The sequence below is a fragment of the Vombatus ursinus genome, unplaced genomic scaffold (genome assembly GCF_900497805.2).
Source record: "Vombatus ursinus unplaced genomic scaffold, bare-nosed wombat genome assembly UNPS02014786.1, whole genome shotgun sequence".
Lineage (NCBI taxonomy): Eukaryota > Metazoa > Chordata > Mammalia > Diprotodontia > Vombatidae > Vombatus > Vombatus ursinus.
In genome coordinates, this window is record NW_020954564.1 from 51945278 (window position 1) to 51962590 (window position 17313).

A 17313-nucleotide genomic window follows, 5' to 3' on the forward strand; every position below is an offset into this window, starting at 1 on the left:
CATGTCATAGAGAATACTTATCCTGGGGAAAATTAGTAGACAATAACTGTTTTCTCATGTTTGAATGGTTGCCATCTTGAAAAGACATTAGAAATGTTTGGCTTGGTGCCTGAGAGGAGCAGTAACTAGAAATAACTAGAAATGTGTGTTCCTAGGGGAAATTTATCTGGAAAGGGGAGGCTGCAATAGCACAGAGGAGAGTGTGGCCAATGGTGGAGTTGGCTCAGGAATGTGATGGCCCATCTACCAAAGAGTGTGACTGAAGACCTATAAGAAGTGGAAGCAAACGTTCATGGGAATTCAACAATGGGACTGACATCCAGGGGTAGCTGTGCTGTAAGGAGGGCCCATGAAAGATTGTAAGTTCAGGTGTGAGGATACCATTACCTCATAAATGAATCATTCCCTCTCTATATATTGGTGCCTTAATATGAAGTCATATTAGACCCTTGCCAGTTGCAACTCTGGCAGAAGACCCAACTAGGAAAATGAATAAAAGTTACAAGGAGGTCGATGCCAACCATATAGGAAAAATTCTTTAAATGATTAATAATTGTACAAAAATAAAATAAGCTATTTCAAGAGGTGGTGAGATCATATGGGGTAATCAAGCAGCACAAATATGTCCTGTTGTCAAAGACGTTACAGGAATACTTGATCATTTGAACTGGCCTAGATTGCCTCTGAATCACCAACTCTGAGATTCTCTCTTTCTAGTTCCTAATTTCAAATATCCAAACATAACCAAACACCAAGATCATAGAATTACACTGATGATTATAGTTTATGGGCATTTCAAATATTTTTTCATTAGGAAAACGAGCCTTGAAAGCTAGAATCAAAAATGTACATATTCTTTTAAACAGATGAGAAGATGTCTGGTTCGTAGCAACAATCTAGTAGGTCACATACTTAGCCATTTAGTCATCCTTCTATGCACCTACCTATGAAGTCATAAAGCATGGGGGGAGGAGAGAAGGAGAATATTCAGAGTTGAGAGCTGAGGATGTAGCTTTGAGACACATGCACTATAATTTCCCCCTTGGTGACACCTGAATACCATCCTAAATAGAAACATAGAGCACTAGGTCTACTCTAATGAGGAGGAATCCTCCAGAGTATATTAGATGCTCCAGAGACCAGCTGAAAACATTAAACTGGGCCTATTCTCAAATAATCAGTCCTTAACTAGAAAGGTAAGTACTCTGAACCATCAAGCATATTTTCTGACGAAAGGGTTGATTTGAGTCAGTTTTCTACTCTTCTTACCTTCCTTTTACCCATTTTTTCTCTCTTCCTGTCCTCATTATAAGAATATGAAATGTGTTCTTTGAATTCTGAACAAGATCATTATGCTTCTTATCCTACCTATAGGCTATTTCTCAGCTCTGTGTTCCATACTGTGCATTTGAAGTCTTTTCACTGTCTATGAGATATTTTCCTGTTCTTTTCTGCCATCCAGGTGAGAATGCTTGGGTTAAACCCAGGACAGAGAAGGGGCAAAGTGAACAGGCTTAGTGAGGAAGGAGATTTTAATATTCGATATTTCAAGGGCATTTGAATTATGTATCTCTCTTACTTTAACTTTTTTTGCTTTGAGAACACATTTCCACTGAATCTGACATGCCAGTGTTCTCCCTTTGGCAATGGAAATAGGCAGATGAGTTTCTATATGAAGCTGTGTCTCCCTTCACCAGCACAAATTCCTCAAGAACTGGCCTAGAATGAATCCTGAGTGACAGCATGCACGAAATGAAATTTCCATTGATGCAGACAGTATGTAGATGCTATTTACATTATCCATAATTAAGAAGGGTTGAGCAGTGGCTAGAGTGCTGGGCTGGGAGTTAAAAAGACTTGAGTTCAAATCCTGCCTCACACACTAATTAGCTGTATGATACTAGACAAATCATTTAGCTTCAATCAACTCCAAATTCCTTATGTGTTTAAAAAAATAGCACCTACCTCACAGGATTGTTGTGAGTATTAAATGATAAAACCTATATAAAGTGATTTGTTAACCTTAAAGCCCTACATAAACATTAAATATTATTAATGTTCTGATAAAAAAACATTTTCCATTCATAGTTATAGACCAAAAGTGAGAGGAACTAGTCTACCATGCGCCCTCAGGAAAAACATGCCCTACCTCACACAGGCTTGGTGATGATCTAAGGAAGAAGCACTAATCAGATAACCCCCAAAATGTAATTCTAGACATCAAAACTGTAAGTGATGCATTTATTTAAACCTCATTTAACCATCTGTAGAGGATCACAGGGTGTTGTCAGTATCCAACAATAGGGTGTTTCAGTGTCCAAGGTAGTCCATGACATAATAGAAAGACAACCGGTTAGTGAAGCTGGATTCAAATCCCAGCTCTGATGTTTACTACCTCTGTTACCTTGGGCAATTCACTTAACATTTCTGTGTTCCAGTTTCTTCATTTGGAAAATGAGAAGTTTGTATAAGATTGCCTATGAGGACCAATTTAACTTTCCATCTTAGAATCCTGTCCTGAATTTTGTTATTTTGAACTGATCTATTGAAGTCAGGATCCTGTCACTATCCAGAGATCCCAGGGTCCAAAGCCTAGCAGATCACTATCTTTTGGCAAGATTTCATACGTCAGAACTAACTATCTCAGGGAAATTTTGAGTCTCCTCCACTATCTGCCTTTCAGTCCCACAGTCTTTAACATACCAGCATGGTTTTTACTCAGAATCTTGAACTGTGTCTCCATGAAAAATCTAAAACCCATTATGATAAATTGAGACACCCATCCAAGAACTTTTCACTACTTTTGTCACTAAAAATGTCAAGGAAAAAGTGAGGTCTAGCTGGAGGGAATTAGTTGTTCCATAGGTTTCTCATACAGAAGTCACTTCCTTATCTTTAGGAATCAATGATTTGGAGGAATGAATATCATGATCATCAAAATCTTGTATAGACAAATACTGAATTGAAAGTTGAGATCCAAAAAAATCTTGACAAACAAAGCAAAGAGAGAAGTAAAAACAAGAAATGTAATATGCACAAATATAAATTCCTAGACTTCAGCTGAAACCAATCTGTGAAAAAGTAGATGTGAGGAGACAACAGTTCATATTTTAAAAATACATGGTTTCAAGCATACTGAAATCTTAATTTTACTAAATAATAGGACATGCCAGCCTGGAAAGTCAATGCAATCATAGAAGCAAAGTTACCAGAGAAGAGCAATCAGAGTAGTAGGTCTTCTACCTGCTAATATAGGTCTTCTATTTTGTCTGCTTCTGGGGGCCACATTTTAAGAAGAAAGAATAAACTAAAGCATAGTCAGATGATAGTGAGAGGAACTTAGAGATATATCATATTAAGATAACTTAAATGTTTCTGGAAATTTTTAGAGTGAAAAATGAAAGGTTTTGGAAAAGGGGAACAATGGTTCCTAGCAAGACATAGATTGCATTAAATGAGATCTCAGGTTGTTCCCATCTATGTGATTGCATGATTTTATGAATTTGCTCCTCTTTGCACCCCACTTCACAGCAGATGGAGATTTGCATTCTCTTGGATTTACCTCTCTGGGGCCTTTGGAACTTAATCAAGATCTCAGGCTGCTATGTTAAGAAGTGGAGAAAGAAATAGAGAAAATGGAAACACAAAAGGAGCAAATCTAAAGTAGGGTCAGAATCAGAACCAAAGCATTCCAACTACCAATCATTTTACTTAGAATAATCATATCTTATTTATTGACCAAGAAGATAAGATTTTTATAATGTAGCAGGAAATCAGGACAATTAATTTTCATTAAGTTGCCTTAATCAAGTGTACTACAAAGCTAAGTTAGTGTAAAATTTGAAATACTTATAAAGAAAAGTAATTTATTTCTTTCAGATACTAACAAATATAGATAACCTGGAAGGTTTTCTTCAACAAGAAGGTAAGATTTGTTTTGATAAACAAGAGCCACATAGAAGGGAATGTTGTTAAATTCAGTTGGAATGACCACCAGTTCAAATGGTCAGCATTTTCTATTACCAAATCATAATCAAATGTTATTACAGAAATTCACTTGCAAGTCAAGAGTTTGGGAAGTGGACTTCAGTACTCAATAGAAACATGTTATCATTGGTATTTAGGTTCTTATACCTAGACTCAAAAGCCTATTATAAAATGGTACATTTTCTATGAGAAATAGAAGAAAACACAGTTATAATCATCATAATAAAACTAAACCACACTCTAAATTTGAATAAGAGATTCTGGTTTACGTAGAGTGGTGGTGCTTTAGAAATTTAGATTGAGTTGGAGGACCATGGAATTGGACACAAGCTGTTGAGGAAGTTTTAAAGGCATTATTTTAGAAATCACAGGACTTTGTATGATGATTGCATCAATTTCTCTTTTTATCTAAACTTACTTCAAAACATGATTCCTTTCCATTTCCCTTGACTTCATTAAATCACCTGCATGATTCACAAGCTTATTAGCCCATTTGGCTCACAGATGAAATTAAGGTCAAGAGAGGTTGGGGAGTAAGGTAGGTAGAAGAAGAAGTAAGGTAAGTAGAGTCCTGAAAAGTGAAAACCAGATAGACACAGAGTCAGAGATAGAGACTGACCTTCTTATGATATTAGAGAGGAAGTGCTAGTGAAGAGATATGCATCAGATGGCTTCTCACACATCATCAAGTAGTATTGTTGGCTCATGATAATCTGATTTCTATCTTCAGTGAGCAGGGGAAAGAGCATCACAGTGGGTGAAGGAGGAGAGAGGGCAAAGAACAACAGAAAACTGAATTTTTATATATTTGTGAATTTGATGTTACCTCTTTGAGGGAATGGGTGCATATCTTAGAGAACAGAAGGAATTTTCACATTCACTGTCTCATTAGATTCTTGGGAAAAGTTAGAATTCATATGTGCACTGGGCACCAGCTTCAATAATTCATTCTCAGTGAACTTATAAAACAGTGTGAGTGGAATGTCCTAAAATTCATTCTGCCTACTTCCATAAAATATTAATTAACAAGGAGGCACTCATGAAATTCAAGGCAAAAATATTTCTTTCCATAATGAAGTGATAAACATTGTGGAAGAACAGAATCTTGTAGACAGGGTTCCACAACTCCTAGTACAGGCATTACATGCAAGGAAATAATGGTTTCAACAATCCATGACCTGATGTAAGACTTCTTTCCCACGTTGGGACCACTTCTTCAAACTCATCTCAATTGTAGCTAAATGCTCTGGACCCATCACTCTCTTCTGCAATCAACCAACACTAATTGAGGGACCTATTATGTGCCATGCACTGTGTTAGATACTTCAGATACAGTGACAACAAAATGAAAGGTACTGGCTTCAAAAAATGTACATTCTATTAACTTTTCTGTAACATGTATGTTAAAGTAATTCAGGTTAAAGGTTTTTGAAAGTTAATTCAGAATGGAGTTTGATTGCTAATTTTCTTTTATTTCTGACTTTGATTATTTGATTTTCTATTTGATTAAATTCTATAACCTAATATGATGGAAGAGGTCAAGAAAGGAAGAAGAAGGGGAAGTATTGTCCTAATTTAAAAAAAAATAGATGAGAGTACATAAATTGGACATTAGTGAGCTTCCCTTTGAATCCAGATGAAATTCTAAGGCATATTCTTGCAAAGGTTTGTTTGTGAGTATTTTAAAAAGAAATAATCACTGAGGGCTAACATGGCTTCTTTAAAGTAGAAAAGATCCCAAATTAGCCCTATTTAGTTTTTGAAAAGGATAATAAGATAGCCCCTAATGAGCACTGAAGTATACTAAGGAATTCTGCAGAGTATTTAGCAAAATTTCTCATGAAATCCTTTTGAATAGATTGGAGAGATATGGCCAATATAATTATAAAAATTAAATGGAATTGGTACTGGTTGAATGATTGAACAAAACTGGTATTTGGGTTGTGATAACTGCTTTAAATTTTTGATAGACTAGAATTATGAGTTTGCTGTGATGAAATGACATTTAACAAGTAAAAATGAGAAATGTTCTATCAAGATACTAAATTTTTTCTTTATAATACAGTACAGGGGTAGTTATGACTATATAACAGTTTATGTGAGGGAAAGTGTTGAGGTTTTAATTATTACAAATTCAAAATGAACCAATATTTTCACATGAAACCCAAAGAAACCAGTGCTATTTCATTCTATATTTAAAAAAAAATAACCTACCACAACGGGGTTAAGGGAATTGATAGTACTACATCATTCTTTCTTTTTTATGTAATATCTGGAGAACTTGTTCAGTCCTGGGTGCCACATTTTAGGAAGAACATTTCCAACTAGGAAGTAAGATGTTCAGGATAGAGAGGAGACTGGAAATACTCAATACTCAATACTCAAGAGGATTGCTGAGTAAAAATATATCAAAGGTATTCAGAGCTTGGAGATTAATTTTGTTTCTACCTTATTTTCCTTGGAATCTGGAAGGCTTTTTTCTTATAGCTAAAATGTCCATTTTTCTCTCAGGTGGTCTGATTTTCCTAAGCTTAAGTTTAGTTCCCTTTTTTGGTTGAATTTTGTTTATTCTGCTGTCCTGTCTAAGCTAGTTGATCCTCTACTTTTCAGTATAGTTGACTGATTTTTACAAGGCTTGGGAAAGAGAGAAATTTGTCTAGGAAGATCACTACAGATTTTAGGTATTTAATAATAGAAAGTGGGAGGGAAAGGTGCAGAAAAACTGATGCCCCATCTGACAAGTCTGTTGTGCCCTGGGATATTCAATTATTTATGTAGAAATATTGACCAATCAGAGTTGTATTAAGTAATCCACTTCTCTTTTTCTGCACATTCACATTAGAGTTACACTAGAAGTATCCAAGAGGGTAGCATTCATATTAGTTGTTGAAGTTATGAGTGCTTAATTACCAAAGGCCAGCCAGCAGGAGGAGGAAGAGGAAGAGAAAGAGGAGTTTGAGAAGATAAAAGAGGAAGGGAGAAGGAGAAGAAGGAAAAAGAGAAGGAAGAGTAGAAGAAGACAGAGCAAGAGAAGAGGACAAGAGAAGAATGAAAAAGGGAGGAGAAAAGTGTAAATAATAGGAGAGGACAGGAAGAGGGAAGAGAAAGAAGAAGAAGAAAAAGAAAATAGAGAATAGATAATTACTGAATAGGGTATACATGTATATAAAAGGATATGAATACCAACTCTCACTCCAAAATTGAATACAAGGGAATGAATACATGTACCATCCATCACTTCAAAATACATTTGCTGATCATCACAACCACGGGAGAGAATTGATAAGTATATCCATGTACCAAATAAGTGACAGCTTTTCCCACAGAGAGTATCAGTTACACTCTAAAAAATTTCAGTTGCACTCTAAAAATTACCTTAGAGGAAAAGCATAAACATTCATTGATGTAGTTAATCTCTGTTGACTGTGCAAGAAAGGATCATCAGATGACAGATGTAATCTTGAAATGACTTTAGAGAGTGTCTGCTTTGTTCTACTACATTTGCAGGTGAAGAGTAAAAAAGATGTTAAGTAATTTAACCTAGATCACACAACAATAAGTACCAAAGGGTATTCAAACTTTCATCCTCTGACTCCAAATCCAAAGCACTTTCCACTAACCTACGTTTCATAGGATAGTCTTGCAGAAACCATTATGGACTCCACATGGACCCTTCTCCATCAGATAAACAGCTCAATTCAGACCAATATTTTCCCATTTACCAGTAACAAAGCCTACCATACATATCAAAATTTATTGAAAACAAACCATAGAGAATCTTAAATAATAATTCAGATTCATCTAGCATGGTCACTTTGTTTCAACTAACCCTGGAACATTGGTAAAGAGAACAAGGCAGACTCAGACAGTGACAATATTGCTACAGCTAGAAGCACTGATGGAGTTGCCACAGCTCCTGAGTGAGGTTCTTCAGTGATATAATCTATGCCATCATCCCTTGAATTTCTTTTTGTTATTCCCCCACTTTATCTACAATTGCTGAGGAAGTTGCAAACTTTGGGGGCTCTTGCCCCCAAATACCCCAATAGATGTTCCCTGAGAAAAAGCAATGGTCTAAGACAGTGATGGGAGACAGGGCAGTCCAAGTTTTACAAAACAAATCCTTTTATTAAGGGAATTTGTTCTGTGAAGTTTGGATTCAGTCAAAGGGCCACACCTGAAGACCTAGAGGGCCACATGTGACCTCGAAGCCACAGGTTCCCCACCCCTAATCTAAGAAATATCAATTCAGATCATCATTAAATTGAGGGTAGGGTACTAGATCACTGATCTCCATTCAACAGACATAAATTATGCATTATTTTGAGCAGAACAATATGTTAGAAGCTGAGGAAACACAAAGTATAGAAAAGCAGTCTCTTTCTTCGAGGATCTTTTACTCATTGTACAGGTAAGATTCTAAAAAAGAAAATCATAATACACAATTTTACATGATTATTGCAAAACAAAGTAATGTAGGAGGGTAGAGGGGAAAGGTCATTACCAAATAGGTGTGTCAAAGAAACCATCAGCAGCAAGTAATATTTGAGTTGATTTCTCAGTCAAAAAACATTTATTAAACAATTACTCTGTGTCAGGAACAGTGCTTTTCTTAAAGTGCAAGGTCCAATCATATGACACCCCTACTTAATAAATTGACATGGTTGCCTATCACCCCCTGGATCAAATATAAAATCCTCTGCTTGACATTCAAAGCTGTTCATAAGAAAGACTTTCCCTACCTTTCCAGTCTTACACATGTATGCTCTTCAATCCAGTAATACTGGCCTGCTTTTTGTTCCTCAAATGAGGCACTCCCTAGGCAGGGAATTTTCATTGATTCTGTCTGACACATGGAATGCTTTTCCTTCTCATCTCCATCTCCTTGCTTCCCAGGCTTCTTTCAAGTCTAAGTTAAAAATCCCACATTCTACAGGAAGCCATTCAAAATCATCTTAATTCTAAAATCTTCCTTCTGATGATTGTTTACTATTTGTCTTACATGTAACTTGTTTGTTCATAGTTGTTTGCATGTTGTCTCCCATATTAGATTGTGACTTCTTCGAAGGCAAGAGTTGTCTTTTGCCTTTCTTGACATCCTCAGCACTTAATGCAATGCCTGGCACACAGAAAGCACTTCATAAATATTTATTGAGTGACTGCCAAAAGATGGTCCCTGATCTCAAGGAGCTCACAATCTAAAGGGAGAAATAACATGCAAATGACTGTGTTCAAATAAGCCAGATACAGGATAAATTGAAAATAAACAACAGATGCTATGCATTTGAATTAAGGAGGATCAAGAAAAGCTTCCTGAAAAATTTGAGCTCTTAACTGGGACTTGAAAAAAGGGAAGGAAACCAGAAGGTGGAAATGAGGAGGGAGAGTATTCCAAGCATTAGGAACTACCATTGAAAACACCCAGAGATGGGAGATGAAGTGTCTTGTCTGAAGAATAATGAGGAGTTCAGTGTTACTGGATTACAGAATTTGTTGTGGGAGTCAAGGGGGGCAGAGGGGCTAGGCAGAGAGCATAAAATATAAGAAGGTACGTTAATACCAAAAAGGCAAAGAGAAGAAAAGTGGATGATCATTAGTTTCACATTAGAGAATTGCAACATTGCAACAAGAAGTTTTGACCAATTACCAATTAAGTTCACAAACACAAATGATAGGAAAGGAAGTTAAAGGCAGATATTACCATGATTATTCAGCCTTGCTGTTCCAATGGATCCTTCCCTGCTGCTTTTCTCTCCTCCCTGGAACTTTGCCATTGTCTGATAGCAGACTTAGACTCAGAAACTACCTAGGTCACATCTTTTCTACAACACTATGACATGTGTCACGTCAATATTGGCTTATTATTTGGAGAATATTTTAGAATTCTTTGGATGGCAAACAATGAAATGGTTTTCTTCTGTTAGGGTTCACTACATATCAGTGAAAATTATCTTTGGAAATACTCTCATGGCAGCTATAAATGGTTCAGTGAAAAGTTGGACCAGATGATATCTCAGTTGTCTTTCAACTTGAAGATTCTATGACGCTAAGGTTACATCTCTACATCAAATATTTGTTGGTTCCTTTCAAAAGAAGCAGGAACATCCAACATGAACCAGAACAACCACACCTGGGTGACAGAATTTCTGCTTCTGGGACTTTCTGATGACCCTCAGACTCAGATGCTACTCATCGTATTGTTCTTGGGGGTCTACTTAGGCACTGTGATTGGGAGCTTACTCCTCATCTACCTAGTTCTAATTGACTCACAGCTCCATACACCCATGTACTTTTTCCTTTGTAACTTGTCTCTGGCTGACCTTGGCCTCTCTACTGTCATAGTTCCCCAAGCAATAGTTCACATGTTAACTAGAAGGAATGTCATTTCCTTTATTGGATGTGCAGCTCAGATTTTTCTTTCCATCATTTCTGGAGCTACACAGTGCTTGCTATTAGCTGTGATGTCCTATGATCGGTACTTGGCAATCTGTGACCCCATGCATTACTCTCTCATCATGACGTGGAAGATATGTGGCCAATTGGCATTGGGGTGCTGGGTTAGTGGTATTGTAACATCCTCAGTTGACACTATATTCACACTATGCCTCACCTACCAAGGAGACAATAGGATTGCTCATTTCTTTTGTGATGCCCCAATTCTCTTGACTCTGGCATCTGAAGACATTCATAAAGCAGAGATGGCCATTTTCTCCATGGGTGTAGTGATTCTTCTTGCACCTGTAGCCCTGATCCTGGTCTCCTATGGTGCTATTATAGTCATTGTTATCAGAATGAAAACAACTTCAGGGAGACTCAAGGCATTCTTCACCTGCGGCTCCCATCTCCTTGTGGTCATCCTTTTTTATGGGACACTAATAATTTCTTACATGACACCCAAGTCCTCCAGGGAGCAGATGAAACGGGTTGCTGTATTCTATGGTGTCATAAATCCTATGCTTAACCCTCTCATCTATAGCCTGAGGAATAAGGATGTAATGAGGGCATTCAGAAATGCACTTAACAGGAAGTAATCCTGATTATTGTGGTTTAACTACATTTGGCCACATCTCTTACCTTCAACAAGGATCATTTAGCCTTCTGGCAGAAAATGACCATTTCCCTATGACCAGTGGTGGAAAATACACAACAATATTGTCCTTTTATTTCATATATCTATATGTACATTTATATATATTGTTGGAGTCACACAGTTAATAAGTGTCTGAGGCCAGATTTGAATGCATGATTCAAATGATTGTAAGCCCAGTGCTTTATCCACTACACCACCTAGTTTCCTTCTCTAAATACCTATGTATATTATATTTATTGTTCATCCTTACAATGATTCAATTACTGAGAAATGTTTGAGGTGATTCATCAATGTCTCCAGAGTTTTGGTGGAGTTTTGCTAATATGGAAAACTCAGGGAAGAGTATTAGCAATGTGGAGTTGTCAAAGGTCTTACAAATTTTACATTAGACTTTGGAGAACAGAATCATCTGTGGCAAAAGGATTCATGGCAACAAAGAAAGGCAAACAGGCAGGCCACTAGGAATCTAATTAAGTGATGCATAAAAAGTTAACCTAACCTTTTAGATATATGTATATACCTGTCTTTTTGTCATTATAGTGAACTCCAATTAACAAGCTCCCTCTATCAATGAGGACTGGCAAATATTGTAAGATATAGTGTCTTACATAAAAGCTACTCAGGAAGATGGATGGGTGAAGTGACTTGGCCCAGGTCACATAATCAACAATTGTGACTTAGATACCACATTTATTGACACTCAGGGTGTTCATATTTACCAAGTGATCCTGCCTCCTGAATCTGATCTCGTACTCGTATTATTAGAAACAGAGTTAAAGTTGGTTATGGTTTTAGTAACATTGTATATTAGTCTACATCTAAAAAGCTGTGTTTTGTACTTAATGTAGCAGTTTCATAGGGGAAATCCTAAAGTGGAATGTATCCAGATTATGCTGATGAGGAAAATGAGAGGATTTAAAACAAGCTATATGAAGATTGGTTCAAAGAATAACAGAATCTGGATTTACACTAGAACTTCTAGGTCAATTCAATAATAGGAAAGCTAAAATAAAATAGGAATTATTAATAGCAAAAGCAATAAACATCATATAGTTATAGCAATAAATGCAGAAAAAAGCTTTTGACAAACTATAACATGCTATTTTGTGAAAAACACTACAAGTTAGAGGAATAACTGGAACTTTCTTTAATACAGTTTATAGTATCTATCTAACATGAGGAGCAGCATTACATAATGAAGAAATGGTAAAGACCTTTCACATAGCACCAGGTTTTAAGCAAGAACACCTTTCCTCACTACTGTTATTAGAAATAATTGTAGAAATGCTAGCTATAATAATGGCTATATTTTAGCACCTCAGTGAACTTGGATAAAAAACACATCTTTATAACCATTAAGCTTTTGATCCCTTTGTAACTTTATTTTATTTTATGCATTTAGCACCATTATTCTGAGGACTTTAAAGGATTTACCAGGCTACAAAAAGAGCTCATGACACAAAAAGCTTAAGAACCCTTTTAATAGAGCTAGAAGAAAATAATAAAATTCATTTGCAAAAAGAAAAGAGCAATACTGTAAAAAGTTATCATGGGGAAGGAAAAGTCCAGAGAAAAGGGGTCTAGTAGTATCACATCTAAAATTATACTATAAAACAGTTATTAACAGAAAGTATTTCAGAATGGATTAAAAATAGAAAAGTTGATCACTGGAATAGATTAGGTACACAAGCTAATAGAAATCTTTTTCATTGCAGAATTCTGCCTGCAAGGTAGGCAGACCACCCTACTCCCACATATCTACTCCAACAAAGCACTGGAATTGATACAGAATCAAATAATTATAGAGAAAGAAGTCCAATGGGAAATTTCAAGTGACTTCTTTCACCCCAGACTGCAAAAGAGATCAGGCAGAAATCCAAAAGCAATAGGAAAGGGGACCTCCCACAAGGTAGCTTCACAGAGTGGTCCAGAAACACATGTAGCCTACAAAGCTCAGTGATTTGAGGCAATATTAGTGTAGTGCTCCCCTCTTAAAGACCCAGAGTGATTAGAAATGCCCAGTCTGTGATCTATGAAAGCCCTGGGAAGTTCCAGTGCAGAGGACAAGCACCATTACAATGTGGCTGTTGCTTTGTCCCTAACACCCCAGGCCCAGAGCTTTGAGGTTCCTAATACTGTCCTAAAATCCCTGCTAAAAAATCATGAAAATATAGCACTCTACACCTTAAAGATCATAAGGGGGAAAAGATTACAAAAATTTACTGAAAAAAATAACTTCTTAAAAAGTAAAATTGCGCAAATGGAGCAAAGATGGCGAAGTAAGCAGGAAATTGCCTGAATTCTCCCCAAATCACCTCCAAACAACTATAAAATTGCACCCCACAATTAATTCTGGAACATCAGAATCAGCAAAAAGGTGTGAAACAATATTCTAGCCCAAGAAACTTGGAAGGTCTACAGGAAAGGTCTATTTCACTTGGGTAAAGGGGAAACACAGTCGAAGACAGGAAGTGTCTCAGCAAGCCAAAAACAGGACCTTCCTCAGCAAGCCATTGGTAGGCTCTGAGCCCCAGTATGGTACCAGGCAAGCAGGCAAACACCAACACCAGGACCCCTCCCTCCTGTGCCACGCCAATGACAGAACCCCTCTAGATGCCACAGTGCAGTTCCATACAAATGGAAGACACCAGCAACAGTATCCTGAATGTAATTCAGTGCAACAAGTGAATATGCAGATGCAAATGCCAGAAACCTCCATGTGTCTCGGTATAGCACTAGGTGAGCTGCCAGACCCCTGAAGCATGGAACTGTGCCAGCCATGCCCTACTCCACACTGCTCCCTCAATGTAGCACCAAATAAGCTGCTAGACCCCTACAACTCCACAGAGCAAGGGTCCCCCATGGGCCTCAGGGCAACACCAGTACGGCACCAGGGAAACAGCCAGGGCCTGCAGACACCTGTACAAGAAGCTTGTGACAGTGGCCCTTCTACCCCAGGAGCAGAACACAAATTTAAAGTAAGGGGAAAGGCTACAAAAGATAAACAAAAAAAATTTAATCTGACTGTAGAAAGATATTATGATAGAGAAGATCAAAACACGAAATCAGAAGAAGACAAAAATGTCAAAACATATACAAAGGCCCAAAGAAAAATGTGACTTGGACTCAAGCCCAAAAAAGAACTACTGGAAGAGCTCAAAAAGAAGTTTAAAAATCAAGTAAGAGAAGTAAAAGAAAATTTGGAGAAAGAAATGAGAGTGGTGCAAGAGAATAATGAAAAAAAGAGTAAAGAGGTTGGGAAAAAGAAAACAACTCCTTAAAAAGTAGAATTGGCCAAGTAGAAAAAGCAAGTTAAAAAGCTAACTGAAGAAATAAACTCCTTAAAAATTAGACTTGGACAAGTGGAAGCTAAATGGCTCTACAAGACATCAAGAATCAATCAAACAAAAATCAAAAGAATGAAAAAATGGAAGAAAATATAAAATACCTCATTAGAAAACAACTGACCTGGGAAGTACATTCAGGAGAAATAATTTAAGAATCAGTGGAATCGGGGCAGCTAGAAAGCACAGTGGATAGAGTACCAGCCCTGGAGTCAGGAGGACCTGAGTTCAAATCTGGTCTCAGACACTTAATAATTACTAGCTCTGTAACCCTGAACAAATCACAACCTCAATTACCCTGGAAAAAAAGTATCATTACACTAAGTGAAAGCTATGATCAAAAGGAGGACTTGGACATCATACTTCAAGAAATTATCAAAGAAAATTGCCCTGAAAACTGGAAAAGAGTATGGCAGAAACTAGGCATAGACCAAAATCTTACACCATATACCAAAATAAAGTCAAAATGGTTTCAAGATTTAGATATAAAGACTGATACTAGAAGCAAACTGGGAGAGCAAGGAATAGTTTACCTGTCAGATTTATGATGAACAGAAGAATTTATGACCAAACAAGAGATAGAGAACATTATGAAATGCAAAATGGATAACTTTGATTACATTAAATTGAAAAGTTTTTGAACAGAGTCAATGAAACCAAGATTAGAAGGAAAGTAGAAAACTGGAAAAAAATTTACAACCAGAGTCTCTGATAAGGGTCTCAGTTTTAAAATATATAGAGAACTAAGTCAACTTTATAAGAATGCAAGCCATTCCTCAATTGATAAATGGTCAAAGATTAAAGCTATCAATAGTCATATGAAAAAATGCTCTAAATCACTATTGATTAGAGAAATGCAGATCAAAACAACTCTGAGGTACCACATCACAACTATCAGATTAGCCAACATGACAAAACAGGAAAATGATAAATGTTAGAGAAGATGTGGGAAAATTGGAACACTAATGCATTGTTGGTGGAGTTGTGAAATGATCCAACCATTTTGGAGAGCAATTTGGAACTATGCCCAAAGGGCTGTAAAATGTGCATACCCTTTTGACCCAACCATAATACTTCTAAGGTTGTATCCCAAAGAGATCATAAAAATGGGAAAAGGACTTAGATGTACAAAAATATTTATAGCAGCTCTTTTTGTGGTGGCAAAGAATTGGAAATTGAGGGGATGCCCATCAATAGGGGAATGGCTGAACAAGTTGTGATATATGAATGTAATGGAATACTATTGTGCTATAAGAAATGATGAGCAAGTGGGCTTCAGAAAAACCTGGTCTGATGCTGAGTGAAGTGAGCAGAATCAGGAGAACAATGTACATAGTAACAGCCATGTTGTGCAATGACTAATATTGATAGACTTAATCCTTCTCAGCAATACACGGATCTAAGACATCTCCAAAGTCTCATGATAGAAAATGCTATCCACATCCAAACAAAGAACTATGGAGCTGGAATGCAGATCAAAGCATACTATTTGCTATTTTTTTCTTCTGTTGTGTTTTGTTTCCCTTTTCTGGTGGTTCCTGCTATTGGTTGTAATTCTTACTTACAACATCACTAATGTGAAAAATATGTTTAATAGGAATGTATATGTATAGCCTATATCAGATTGTGTGCTGTCTTGGGGAGTGAGGTGGGGAGGGAGGAAGTGAAAAATTTTAAACTCAAAAGCTTATGGAAGTGATTATTGATGAATCAAAATAAATTGATTAAAAAAACTTAGAACAATACCAAGTTGCATTCCCAAGAGATTTTTCCTCAAATAGCAAGTTTCAGTAATAATAGCTTAGGGCTAGATACAGTTATTATTACTTCTCTTATGCTGTTGCAATAAGAAATGGTGAGTAGGTGGACTTCAGAGAAACCTAGAAAAACTTGTATGGACTGATGCTGAGTGAAGTGAGCAGAATCAGGAAGACATTGTGCACAGTAACAGCCATGTTGTGTGATAACTCACTTTGATAGACTTAGCTCTTCTCAGCAATGCAAGGATCTAAGACATCTCCAAAAGACTCATGGTGGAAAATGCTATCCACATCCAGAGAAATAACTATGGAGTTGGAATGCAAATTGAAGCATATTATTTGCTCTTTTTTCTCTTCTGTTTTGTTTTGTTTCTAATTTTAGTTCTAATTCTTCTTTACAACATGACATGTGAAAATATTTTTTATATATACACATATAGTTTTATTGATAAAATTCAAAATTTTTTAAATATATATTTTAAAGAATATAACTTGATAAACTGTCAAAAGGAAATGCACATTAAAAAGTTCTAGCATTTAACAAAGTATCTTGCACATGGTTAACATTTAGTAAATGCTTATTGATAGATTGGTATATTAAATTTATCAGGATTTCCCTATGTCCCTTTCTACATTTATATTTTCTTCTGTGCATTTTAAAAAATGAATTTTTGATGCTCTCTTTGATTTCTATTGCCTGATTATACTGCTTTTCCTTTACAAAAGAGATCTTCTAACTGAAAGTCTGGGTTGATGAGTTAGTTAGAGTTAGATATACAAATAAAAAGAATATCAATATAGTTTGCTATATTTCTCATGTGAATAAAATAAGAAAAAATAACATCCATGTTTTTGATAATAGAAGTTTGCCAAATTTCTGTCCATTACTGAAAGAAGGCAAGCAAGGGATTATTACTTTAATCTGAACTTCTTTGGATAAAATGTAACATTTTTTTCCTTTTTTTTTATTTTGTTTTTGATTTTTTTCTTTTTTTTTGTTTTCAACATTTACTTCCACAAGATTTTGAGTTCCAAATTTTCATCCCATCTAACCCCTCCCCCACTCCAAAAGGGCATGCATTCTAAATACCCCTTCCCCTAGTCTGCCTTCCCTTCTACCTCTCTCCCCACT

General features: G+C 36.4%; 1 protein-coding gene across 1 annotated transcript; it reads left to right on the forward strand.

The window, feature by feature from the left end:
- The first annotated feature begins 10097 nt into the window (after positions 1–10097).
- LOC114046939 (olfactory receptor 2D2-like) lies at positions 10098–11018 on the forward strand. The gene has a single exon (XM_027867574.1). It carries the CDS (start codon positions 10098–10100, stop codon positions 11016–11018), a length of 921 nt encoding a protein of 306 aa, XP_027723375.1.
- Positions 11019–17313: the final 6295 nt, after the last annotated feature.